At 38.1% G+C, this 13,265-nt stretch overlaps 1 protein-coding gene across 1 annotated transcript; it reads left to right on the plus strand.

Annotated features, from left to right (window-relative positions):
- The first annotated feature begins 240 nt into the window (after window positions 1-240).
- On the plus strand, window positions 241-8,852 carry MTERF1 (mitochondrial transcription termination factor 1). Its single transcript, XM_054564040.1, has 3 exons — window positions 241-272; window positions 834-899; window positions 5,659-8,852. Exons 2-3 carry the CDS (start codon window positions 895-897, stop codon window positions 6,821-6,823), a joined length of 1,170 nt encoding a protein of 389 aa, XP_054420015.1. The 5' UTR covers window positions 241-272; window positions 834-894; the 3' UTR covers window positions 6,824-8,852.
- Window positions 8,853-13,265: the final 4,413 nt, after the last annotated feature.

Here is a 13,265-nt window from a genome sequence, read left to right on the forward strand (position 1 = left end):
AAGCCCCTGGCCCTGCTCCCGCCCCACCCCGCCCAGCCCTCCAAAACTTGGCTACAGCAGTAGGTTCCTCGCGTTTACCGCGGTCTCCTATCGCCCCCTGCTGGGCGCTCCACGTTGGTTTATGGAGGGCAGCCGCGAGGCCGCAAGGAGCGCGCAAGGCATATACGTCATATCGGCGCGCGTCACAAATGCCGGAAGTTAGCCGTCCATTTCCGCCCCTCCACGCCGGTCCCGCTCCACTCCAGAGGCGGAAGTAAAGCTCTTTCCAACACGTAGGTACAGTAAAGGTTGCTATAGCTGGCTTGCTGCTGTGCTTTTTATTTTTAGAGGCGGGTTTGGGTGACTTTGACGTATAACTGAGTCCCATTCTCGCGCAGCTCCTTGCACAATTGTCCTTGTGGGAAGAACAGGGATGGGAAGAATTTATGGAATGGAACCTATGGAATTAACTTTGGTTTTGAGTTACCAGTCACCTGGGTTCGAACCTTAACTCTTCACCTAAGAAAAGCTAGTAAGGGAACTCGGCGCTTTTTTTTCGTTTTTGTAGTTTTAGGGATAATATCTACTTTGAATTTGTGGAGTTTAATTAAGACAACGTATGTGAAGCACTTAGCCTTAAAAAAAATTGATTCTGTTACCTATTCTTAATCATACTCAGACGCGTACTTGCCATTTTCTTCTCAATATCTCTAAGAGATATTTAGTATACAAGAGGTTATGCATTTAACGAGAACGTTTTGCAATGTTAGCTGGGATTGCTCCTTATTCTGTATTACGAAGGCCTGACAATATTTTATGCACCCTGACCCCGCCTGCCCCTTTGCCTTTTCTAGGGATAACTATTTTCCAGCTTTTCTTCTGGAGGAATGCAAAAGTTCTCTTTCCTTAAGACAAATGAGGTGAGAAGTGCTTCGTTGTAAAGATCTCTAAACAGCTTGTTTTGTCAAAAGAAGGCCAGCTGGCATGTAGGACCAGTGATGAGTAATTTCCACCAAAAGCCCCTTCATTAGGATATTGTGGAGCAGAGGGTAATGTAAATCCTCTTTTATTCCTTATGTCTGACAAGTGACAGGTACACAGATTGTCAGTGTATTTGTTAATGTTAGATTTCAGCCCCTACACTGATGGTTCTGGTTAATTAAAAACATTAATATGAGATTGAAATACATTATGGAGTATTAGTTTTGAAATTTGTAGATTGAGGCAGTTGATGCTTCTTGCATTGAGCTGTTTAAATATTTATTCACCGTGCTAGATGTGATGGAAGTTTTTTGGTTGGAGATTGGGTGCCAAAAGAGTAAAGCAACACTGATATTTATCAGGTTTAACATTTTTGTGTTGAAAGCTGAAAAATAGATAAAGTTATATATATATATATGTATATATATATATTCCATTACATTTTTTCACTCCAAGATCACTTTGATTTTTAAAAAAATTTCTTGTCTGATTGCAAAACACACATATAAATAAAATACCTTAATATTTCAGAACAAATACATAGCTGCTATTAATCTGTCAGAAATTACTCTTTTGTTTCATTTTTTTCTCTCTGTATATATTAATGCCCCTCCCCTTTTATGTAAGCAGTATTTCCCTAACCATACCATTAGGTGGATTACCACTTAACAATATCTTGGACATCTTTTTATTGTGTTAGATCTGCCTCATTTTTTTTTAGATTTTATTTATTTATTTTTTAGAGAAAGAAGAAGGGAGGGAGAAAGAGAGGGAGAGAAACATCAATGTGTGGTTGCCTCTTGAGTGCCCCCCACTGGGGATCTGGCCTACAACCCAGGCATGTGCCCTGACTGGGAATCAAACCGGCGACACTTTGGTTTGCAGGTCAGCACTCAGTCCACTGAGCCTCACCAGCCAGGAGGTCTGCCTCATTTTTAAAATAAGGCTGTATAGTATTATATATAATACCACAATTTGTTAATCATTCTATTGGTGTCCATTTGGGTTCCTTCTTTTTTGCTAAAGCAAATAGTATGATGGTCATCCTTTTCACAGCAAATTTGTATTCTTGTCCTTTGGATAATCTCCCAGAAGTAGAAATGCTGGGTCGAAGGATGTGATGGAGGATACCAAATTCTCTTTCATCAGTCCTATTTGAAAATTGAGTTAACATTGTATTTATGCTTAGCTGAGGCTGCTTATACTGTGTTTTGGGTCAGTTTTTTCCACAAATAGTATTGTAATCAAGCCCAAGTTTTAGTTGCCAGTTCTATGTCCAATTGTGCTCTTTTTCCCCCTATAGAAATACAGTATTTAGTTTTAGCTTCCGTAGCAAGAAGTGTTCATAAAACAAATAACTCAGTATATTTCTGTTAAAGATTTGGAGGAAGATAGTATTTGAATGGGACTTTGTACTATAGATAGATATCAGGAGGATGAGCCTTTCTGAAAGACGTCTTAAACACAGGCAGGGAAACAAGAATGGACAAGGATGTTTAGGATGAGGTTTGAGAGACAATGGTGCCTAGTTGTGAGGTTGTAGAACAGAAGTTAGCTAGAAAGGTAGGTAGAACTGTTGTGAGGGCTTTGAAGGTCAGTCTAAAGATTTTACTTTGTAGGGGAGAGCTACAGAGGTCTTTAAACAGGGAATGAAGGGCATAATTATATATTTGTTTTACAGGTATACTCTGATGGCAGTTTTGAATGACTGATGTTAGAGAAGAAAGTCGGATGCGGTTATTAGATTCTGGGTGAGGGAACAGTAAAGAGTTGAGAAGTTGGAATTCAGAGATACTGAACGAACTGAATTTACATGATTTGATGACTGGGGTTGAGGAAGAGAAAGGAAGCAAAGCTTACTTTTATGTTTTTATCATGAGTGGCTGTCAGGACAGTGGCAGTGATTTCATTGATCAGAGGAGGTCTACTTTGGGGGCTGGGGAGGATGTTCACTTTGGTTTTGGATATGTTAATTTGTGTGAAAGCCGTTTCCATAGAGAATGAATTATATACAAACGCATAAAATCCACCTATGACAGATTCAGGAGAAGCCTTAATGCTGTTTTGTTAAGAAATTTGGCATATATTTTTACTTGCTTTTAGTCCGTCATTAATACAATTTCTTTTGAACTTTCTGTGGCTTGTTTAGCCCTGTTTGAGGGTGTATTGTTCAGAGTAGTAGGCTTCAAACTTCTTTTTGACTATGTACATTCTGTAAAAAAGTTTTATACATGTACCTTCAATATATTTATATTTACTAATGACTTACGTACATGTTTTACAGTACTGTTGTATACATTTAAAAATATGTATAGAAAGTGGAAATTTAAAAGGCTGAGACAAATATAAATTGGAGTTTTACTGTTTCTTCCTACTTTCCATTGGGTCATCTTGCCTACCTCTCTTTGGAAGACTCTGGTCTTGTCCACAGCTGTTGGTGTTCTGTCCAGTTATCCAGTAGAGGTCACCGTTGAGTGTCTGGTGGGGAACAGATTGTTGAGCTGTGCAAAGTGAAGCCTTCCTTTAGTTGAAAGGAGGATCTTGTTTTTAAGTTTCTAAATTCATGCATTTTTGGCAGAGTATATAGTTACAGGACAGTATGTGGTATTACAGAGAAGTGAAGAATGGTGAACTCAAGAGTACAGGGCAGTCTAAAATGTGCTTTCGTTGTTTGAGGTTTACCTTGTGAGCAGCCTTCATTTTTGTTTGAATATTATTTGATTTTACAGTTTGGGAATATTTTTCCAGTTCTTCAAGGATCAGTAGATTATCTGAGCTACCGGAATGTTTCCAGCCTGTAGGCATAATCCAAGTTCCTGTTAAATTGGAATAATTAAAAGGATAGACACAGAGGGGCTTTTTTGGTATTGATCTTAAAAGAAGTATCTCCAGCCCAAAGATATTAGAGGTGAGTTGAAACCACCTAGCTCTATTTTATATTTTATGCTTAGTTTGGAGAGAGAAAAAGGGAAGTACCTCCTTTTAGTGATAAGACCCCATTGTAAGTAGTTGGAAATCAAGAACTAAGTCCACCACAGCTGTATAGTCTGAAAAGGTGAAAGTATAGTTTAAAAAAAATGTATTGTGTTGTATGATTCAGACCACAAGTAGCTTAGGAAAATAAGTAATCCGATAAGAAGAATACTTCTTTGTTCCTATATTTCCCATAAATAGAGATGCTCATTCTAGTAGGGACCTATGATTATTATCAAATAGCGGTTCATAACATTTCATGATTTATTTCTAAATGATCAGGAAGATGAGTTATTGAGGTTTTAGCTGCTTGTACAAAGGTATATGTGTTGTGAAACAGATGCAGAGAGTCCTAGGTTAGTCTATTATAATGTGGTTTGGGGAGAGTGGTAAAAGTAACTTTTTAAACGTGTCATCTCGCAGCACAGTTCCTCATGTGGTGGACTATTTGGATTAAATATCCCAAAACTAGATCATTTTGAAGATGAAAACTGGTTTGGAGTTGTTGAGTTAAAATCAAGGGGACAGTAAAGTAAGTTGAGTGAGGAGATTGGGATTAGGAGCTGTTGACCAGAGGTCTAGATAAACTTAGAATTGGTCTCTAATAATAGCCTGGATTTAAAGAGTGCCATGAATCTAGAAAAATGTGTTTATGGTGGAAATTAGGTATTCTGAAGGGTTGATTTTCAGGGCTAGATTTAGAGTTTGATAACCAGGATGTGAGAACAGAGGCAATGAAGTCCAGTATCTGTGGACAGGGGCAAAGCCAAAGATCGGGGGAGTTGGAAGACAAGGCAGAATTGAAAACATCAATTAGTAGGAATAAACCAAAGGTTTGGCAACCCGTAGAATAAAGCAGAGATGGAGGAGCTCTCCTCCCTTCTCCCCCCGCCCCGCTCCCCATTTCATTATTTTATTGTTTATGCTATTACAGTTCCAATTTTTCCCCCTGTGCCCCCCACACCCAACCCCTCCCTCACTCCCTCAGGCAATCTCCACACTGTTGTCTGTGTCCATGCGTCATGCATGTATGTTCTTTGGATAATCACTTCACTTTCTGTCATCCAGCCCTCCTCCACCCCTCACAGCTGCCAGTCTGTTTTGTGTTTCTTTGCCCCTGATTTCTATTTTGCTTGTTCAAGTGAGATCATATAGTGTTTATCTTTCAGTGACTGGCTTAGAGAAAATGAATTTTCTATGTATACCTTCTTCTACTGTTTGAATTTTTTAAAAAAGATTTTATTTATTTATTTTTAGAGATGGGAAGAGAGGGAGAGAGGGACAGAAACCTAAGTGTGTGGTTGCCTCTCAGGCATCCCCTAATGGGGACTTGGCCTGCAACCCCGGCATGCGCCCTGCCTGGGAATTGAACCAGCGACCCTTTGATTTGCAGGCTGCCGCTGAATCCACTGAGCCACACCAACCAGGGCTACTGTTTCAATATTTTAATGTTGTATAACTTTTATAATAATTTTTTAAATAAAAAGGAAAATATAACTCACACATGTATGCACAAAACAATGTAGGGAACCCAGGTCCACAGATAATTAGAAGTAATGAGCTAGAGAGTGGGAATATGACGCCTGAATAGTTACCACAGCAGCAGGAGGGCTGGAGCTACAGGTATCTTATAGAAATGACCGTGATGCTTATAGGATTATAATGTGGTCTTTCAGCTATTTAATATATGCACTTATATAATATTGTATATGTTGTTTTACACAGCATTCCAAAAGGTTGGAGCTACTTGACCATTCTGGCACCACGAAACCTTTCGTATATAAGAAGTAATGTTCTCTTTGGTTCAAGATGTTGGATGATCCGATTTTCATCAGAAATCCTCTTCAAATCAGTTTCATTTAGGCTTTTTGGTGTGAAACATGATAATGAAGACAGTGAGCCTTTTGAGAATGAACTACTGACTAAGTTAGTGAGTATGGGAGTAGATGTTGACATGGCGAAGAAACGACAGCCAGGAGTTTTTAATAGGATAGGTATTAATGAGCAGGACCTGAAGATGTTCCTTCTCTCCAAAGGAGCTAGCGAAGAAGTGATTGCTAGCATAATATCAAGATATCCACGAGCCATAACACGCACAACTGAAAATCTTTCCAGACGGTGGGATCTGTGGAAAACAATTATGACATCGGACCTTGAAATTGTAAATATTTTGAAACGTTCTCCTGAATCATTTTTTCGGTCAAATAATAACCTGAACCTGGAGAATAATATAAAGTTTCTCTACTCAGTTGGATTGACCCGTAAATGCCTTTCTCGATTGTTGACCAATGCCCCACGTACCTTCTCCAATAGTCTTGATTTGAATAAACAGATGGTTGAATTTTTGCAAGAGATCTGTTTGTCTTTAGGTCACAGTGATCCCATAGATTTTGTGAGGAAAATAATTTTTAAGAACCCTTTCATCTTAATTCAGAGCACCAAACGGGTAAAAGCTAACATTAAGTTTTTACAGTCAACATTCAACCTGAACAATGAGGAGCTGCTTGCTCTGATATGTGGTCCAGCAGCTGAAATCCTAGATCTTTCCAATGACTGTGCCAAAAGAAACTACACAAATATTAAAGAAAAGTTGTTTTCTCTTGGGTGCACTGAAGAAGCGGTACAGAAATTTGTCTTGAGCTATCCAGATGTGATCTTCTTGGGAGAAAAGAAGTTTAATGATAAAATAGACTGCCTCATAGAAGAAAAAATTCACATTTCAGAAATAATTGAAAATCCTCGGATTTTGGATTCAAGCATAAGTACTTTAAAAAGTCGAATCAAAGAATTGGTAAATGCTGGCTATAACTTGAGTACATCAAACATCACTCTTCTGTCTTGGAGTGAGAAAAGATATAAAGCTAAATTGAAAAAGTTAAACAATGGATAGAACACTGTTCTGGGGAATTATAAAAAAGTCCTAATGTGATATCATTTCATTTTGAATATGGGTTTTTCAAAAAGGAGAGGTTTGGTTTCTTAATCACATACACACATTTAATGCTCCTTTGGATATATTGTTTTAAAGTTTCATAAAAACTCATGGTCAGTGTGCTCAAGTATAGTCTTCCAAGCTACCTTTTCTCTAGTTGGAATTAATACAGTGTCCTATTATATGATATAGGCTGTATAAAATGGCACTTCCTGCGTGCCAAAGCAAAACAAGGTATAGAAAGATAGGAAATACAAAATAAGCTTTTTGGGATTTTTTTTTTTGTTCAAATTAAAAAATTGACAGATTCATTTAGATAGTTCCATTTTCTTTAATGGGTTTGAATGGCAACCTATTTTTCCTGTTATTCCCATGTATCTAATTAAGGTTCACCTTCAAAATAAAATGCCAGTAAAAATCTGACAGAACAATAAGGAGGGATTTTTTGTTCCAAGTTCTACATTCTTTATTTAAACCACTATTATGCTCCCCTGCCCCTCCCCTCAGTCTTTTAGGCTCAATTTACTACCGGTATCATCTTGATTTCTTTGAAGACAAGGGCAACTGTGGTAGGCAGAAGAGTTGCCACCCAAAGATATCAAAGTCATAATTCCCAGAATCTAAGACACTATTAGTTAAATTGTAAAAGGACTTTGCAGATGGGATTAAATTAAGGACCTTGAAATGGGATGATTACCTGCATTGTTCAGATGGGCCCAGTATAATCATAAGAACACTTAAAAAGTGGAAGAGGGAGGTAAAGGAGTTAAGAGTGATACGATGTTAGAAGGACTTGATCAGTAATGCTTTGAAGGAGGAAGGGCCTATGAGCCAAGGAATACAGGTAACCTCTATAAAATGTAAAAGGCAAGGAAGCACTCCTAGTGCCTCCAGAAGGAAATACAGGCCTGCCAGGACCTTACATTAAGCCTAGTGAGACCTATGTCAAACTTATGACCTATAGGACTATAAGATAATAAATTTGTGTTGTTTTAAGCCTCTGAGTTTGTGATAATTTGTTACAGCAGGAAATAGAATAAGGCAGCGACTAAAAATGATTAGTTACAATATAGGTCAAGTCACAAAATGTGGTCCTTTTAGTATCGTATCTGTATTTATTCTTCATATAATTACCATTTTTATTCAACTACCTTTCTGGAATGGCTAATGAGTTTTGTAAAATCCTCTAAATGTATACTAAAAACTAGGTGTGAGTAATACAATCTAAATTAAGGAATATTTTTGCCTAGTGAATGTAGTTTAAAGAAATGGTGATAATTTCTGTATATTTAGATTTTGTTGGCATTTTATCTAGTATAAAAAAAAGAACACCAAATAGATGGTGTTTGTATCTTGAAGACATTGACAAGCTAGCTTTGATGTAAAATGAGAGGGATGGGACAAATTTCATAACCTTAATTACTTTTGTTTTCCAGAGACATTTATTTTCTAGATGTGGATTTTGAATTAAATAATGGTGTTCAACCTTTTAAGCCTTGTTGCCTATTGTTTGGTGGGATAGGTAGTAAACTAAGGCAGGGAGAAGGAAGGAGACATGTCTCACCCATTGACTCAGCAGTCCTGAGCCTGGTTCGATAAGATGTCCATTCTGAACATCACAGGCAGGGATAGTGCAGGAGGACGGGAGTCTCTGTGCTGGGAAAGGGATCCTCTGTAACAATTTCACTAAGACAAAGAACCTTTACTAGCTAAGAAAGAAAGCCTTTGTAGCTGTACATTATTCCCAAGGTGTGGAAGGGGAAGAAAGAGGGGAAACCTATAAACTGACTAAAGTATATAAACCCTGAATCCCAATAGTAAGTGCACTGGGGTTAGCCAGGTGCCCACCTGTAGCAGCTCAAATGTATAGAATAAACTTACAACTTTATTTCTTCTATGTGTGGGGCATTCAGACTAGCTGGGTGCTTGCCTGTAGTTTTGTGCTTGTGTGTGTTTCATAAATAAACTTGCTATCTCATTTCCACTATATGAGTTATCTCTTGATTGAATTCATCTCTTGTGAGTCAGGCAAGAACCGAGGAACAAGCTGGGGGGTGGGGCTGGCCGTAACGTGGGTCTCTCCCCAGTAACAGTATCAATGATGCCTCTAAAAATTAATTCCTACCACTGATAGAAACAAAAATGCCTGCTCTTTCAATGCTGTTTCCAAGATATTATTTAATGGGAAGCATGGTAGGCATAGTTTAGAAAACATGGGCTTTAGAGACATTATTTCTTTAGAGTGATGTATCTAGGCACCATTCCTGAATAACTCTGTAACTTTGTGTAAATATTTTAAGTTCACCAAACTTTGTTTTTTCATCTCTAAGATTAAAAATTGACCTTGCAGAGTTGGTAAGAATCAGATGACATTAAGGTCTCTCAAGGTTTCTTGCACATAGTAGCTATTCAGTGCTGGCTGTAATAAATAGTTACAATAGTAAATTTAGAACAGTTTAAGCAGCTTTATTGATATATAACTCATATAGCATACAATTAGCCAATTTAGAGTATACAGTTCAATTTTTTGTATTTACAGGGCTGTGTAGTTACCACAATCTAATTTTAGAATGTGTCTGTGCCTCCTGAAAGAAACCCTGTACCCATTGACAGCCCCCTTTATCTTCCCTTTACTTGCCCAGCCCTAAGCAATCCCTGATCTACTTTTCTGTCTCTCTAAATTTGCCTATTCTGGACATTTCATATAAATGGACTCATATGGTCTGTGGTCTTTTGTGATTGCCGCCTTTGACTTAGCATGTTTTCAAGATTTATCCATGTAGCATGTATCAGTATTCCATTCCTTTTTATTGCCAAATAATACTCCATTGTATGGATCCAGTAATATTCGGAGTATATTTTATTGTTATGACTTAAAGTATTAATTCCTCAGTCTATTGAATTGTATGGGAGTATTTTATGAGGCATTGCTTCAGAATCTAATAAGTTTATAAGGAACTTGAGAGAAGTTGGCAGAGTAGAATTTTATTGTCATCAACTGGTCTTGAGGATTATGCCTGGGTTGACGAGAGGTATACAGCGGCTGCAGTTGCCAGTGACCAAGGAGAATGTGGGATGCATGAAGTACAATATGGCACTTGTTCGGGGGTTTGGGGAGGGACGACTTTGTAGAAACAAATGATAATGCCAGTAAGGCAATAACTTTTTATAATTACAAATTTTTTTTTTGGAGATTACATTTTTTTAGAGAGAGAAGGGAGGGAGAAAGAGGGAGAGAAACATTGATGTGTGAGAGAAACAACAATTGGTTGCCTCTTGTACATGCACAGCCAGGTACCCAGCCTGCAACCCAGGCATGTGCCCTGCTTGGGATCGAATCAGTGACCCTTTGGTTCACAGGATGGCACTCAGTCCCCTGAGCCACACCAGCCACGGCCTGTTAGGCAATTCAACATTTCAGATTTTAAGGTTTGAGTTTGATTGAGGGAGAGTCAGTTCTTTAAAAACTTTGTGAATTATCAAAATTTTAAGTAATTTCTCATGAGTAAGAAAATTCATGTTTCTAGTGGGAAAAAATGGAAAATCACAAAAAATGAAAAAACTATAATATCTTCCAGAGAGCTATTTTTGTATTCTTTGTTTTCGTTGAAGAATATAGCCATACATGGATGTAGTATGAGTAGATACGTGGCATATATACTTAAATAGAGATCAAACTGTATTTTATAAGTTGCATTTTATTTTTTAAAATTTTTTGTTATTGTTCAATTACTGTTGTTCCCATTCTCCCCCCATTACTCTCCCCTGCACTACCCACCCCCCTCCCACATTCAATCCTCCCCCCACCCCATTGTCTTTGTCCAAGGGTCCCTTATACGTGTTCCTTGATGACCCCCCCTCTTTCCCCTCTTGCCTCCCTCCCCTCTCCCCTCTGGTCACTGTCAGTTGGTTCATTATTTCCATGTCTCTGGTTCTATTTTGCTTGCTTGTTTGTTTTGTTGAGTATGCAAACTTTTATCCTTGTGTTATTTATTAATTGTATTATTTTCCATGTGAACAACTGTAAACCTACTTCTGCCCACTGCTGCATAGTTTCTAAGGCTTGGATAGGTGGTTTGTAGCTAAAGATCCAAAAATATGGCTTTTATGTGAAAAACTTGGTTATTGACTCCTTCCCTCTGGACTATAATACCCTACAGTTCACACCCAAAAGTATGATCCAGTGGAGATTGAGGAGGATAATCTGTTGATGACAGAACACTAGTTACAACTTTAGTAATAGGCAATTGTTTCACGGTCTAGGAAGAGCTTGGCACAAGAAAGGTAGGATAGCAGGACTATATTATTGTTAGATTTTGGGGAGACATCTTAGCTAAAACTCAGTTGTCCAACATTGGAGAGGGAAGAGGCGACTATGACTCAGTCGTAGTGGTCCTCCAGGGATTCTCTCTGGAGAAACTAGGTCTTGGGTCAAATTGGCTAATAAATGACTTGGGAGACAGGTGTTCCAAACTGGCCAAAGGTCTCAGGACTCAGGCCATTCATTCACTCTTTAGTTTATTCACTGTTGACTCAGGATCCTGGTACAATATAGTGTTACAATAGGGTCAGTTTTGTGGAGCTAAGGGACAGGCAGTTATGGTGAATGTTACAACCAGGTCATATGTATCTTGCTCATTTCCATGTTTCTGGTATTCCCCGATGACACTGTTGCATCTTTACTTCTGGTCTTTTCAAGTGGTTGAAGTCTAACCTTTTGCTTTCATGCTCTTCTTGCCCAATTCACAGAGGTCTTTAATTAAAAGGAAAAGAAAAAACCCAAATGTATATAGTTTTTTTTTTTTAGCTTTTTGACTAATTTTTGAGTAGAATTTGGTACAGAGATTGAAGACATACTGATGGAATCCCATTTTCTCTCAGTTATACTACTAATCAGATATATGGAATTTTGTTTTTCCTTAATATCAGTACTGTGAGAAGATTAATGAGTGAATGTACATGAGCTGCTTTGTGTTACCTAGTTATGAAAAATTTTAATATGATGGTATGATAGTTCTTCCACCTCTACTTTAAATATCCCAGTGCCACCTTCACCAGCTGTCAAAGCACCTTGAATTTATGCCCACTGTGATTGTTTTTCTTTTTTTTTTATAATAAACATTTTATATTTAGAATTGGCTAGCTGTTCTCAGTTTAGATGATCCCAATTTTGTTGGCAACATCCAAAGCATCATGGTCTGGAACCAGTTGAACATACGCCGCCTTCTCTCCATCCGGCCTGATCAGGTGTTAACCTTGGCCATGTTCAATGTCATGGAGCTTCTTCACAGCCCGTTTGATCTGGTGCTTTTTGGCCCTGACATCCACAATGAACACAAGTGTATCGTTATCTTCTATTTATATCTTCAGTGGTCAGGGGGAACTTGATGGCATAGTGGTCAAGCTGTGTCTCCAGGGGGTGCTGTTCCAAGGATATTTAGGCTGCCTTAGGAGCAGGCGCAGTGTCTTTAGGCTGCTGGAGGGTGGGTGGCAGGCGGATCTTCATTTTTTTTTGTGGCTGTGGGTGCTTTTTAGCACTGTTTTTCTTTGCCTTCAAAGCCTTTGCTTCAGCTTTGGCTTTGGGAGGGGCAGGGGCTTCCTTCTTCACTCTGGGTGCCACCTTCATAAGAAGCCTTTCTTTTTCTTCATTTTACAATGGAAATGAATTTAGTCTCTGAAAATACATAGTCATTGTAAGAGCCTTTGAACAATACAAAGAAACAAAGTCCCAGCTAACCTATTTACCATGAGATTGAGGAAATACTCTTTAATTCTTTGTTCACAAAGAGGTTTGTTTATTTAAATCAGAGATGAATGGTAATTTTTGAAAAAATCCTTTAAAGTTATCTTTAATTTATTAATGAATATCAGTTGATTTCTTCATATCACCGTTTGTTTTACTGGAAAAAAAACCTATGCCAAATTTAATTTAGTAATATCTTACTTAAGATTTTTAAAATTAGTATTCACAAGGGGGATTGGTCTACAGTTTTCCCTTCCCGATATTATTATTGAAGTATTCTTGGGTAGGTACTTTGTTTTTTAGGTGCTGCTTTTTCAGGTTTTTGGGTCAGGGTTGTGTTTGCCTCACAAAACTAATTTGGAAGCTTATTTTCCCCTCTGCTTTGGAACTATTCGAATGTGGTGGGAACTATCCACTTCTTTGAAGTGTGGCAGAACTTGGCTGTAAAATCATCTGCGCCTGGTGTCTTGTTCAGGATAGATCCTTCACAACAATGAAAAGATGCTGTGAAGGCTATTTAAATGCTTTTTACCAATATCTCTTTTGGTAGATATCAGTATAATGCACTCTGTTCTCCAAGTTAATCTGTTTTGTTTTGAATTCTACATTAATATTAACATTGCCATGCTTTTTGTCTGTACAAAGACTTATGCATGC

This window comes from Pteronotus mesoamericanus, unplaced genomic scaffold (assembly GCF_021234165.1).
Source record: "Pteronotus mesoamericanus isolate MK-2021 breed Mesoamerican mustached bat unplaced genomic scaffold, CSHL_Meso_final scaffold_85, whole genome shotgun sequence".
NCBI lineage: Eukaryota > Metazoa > Chordata > Mammalia > Chiroptera > Mormoopidae > Pteronotus > Pteronotus mesoamericanus.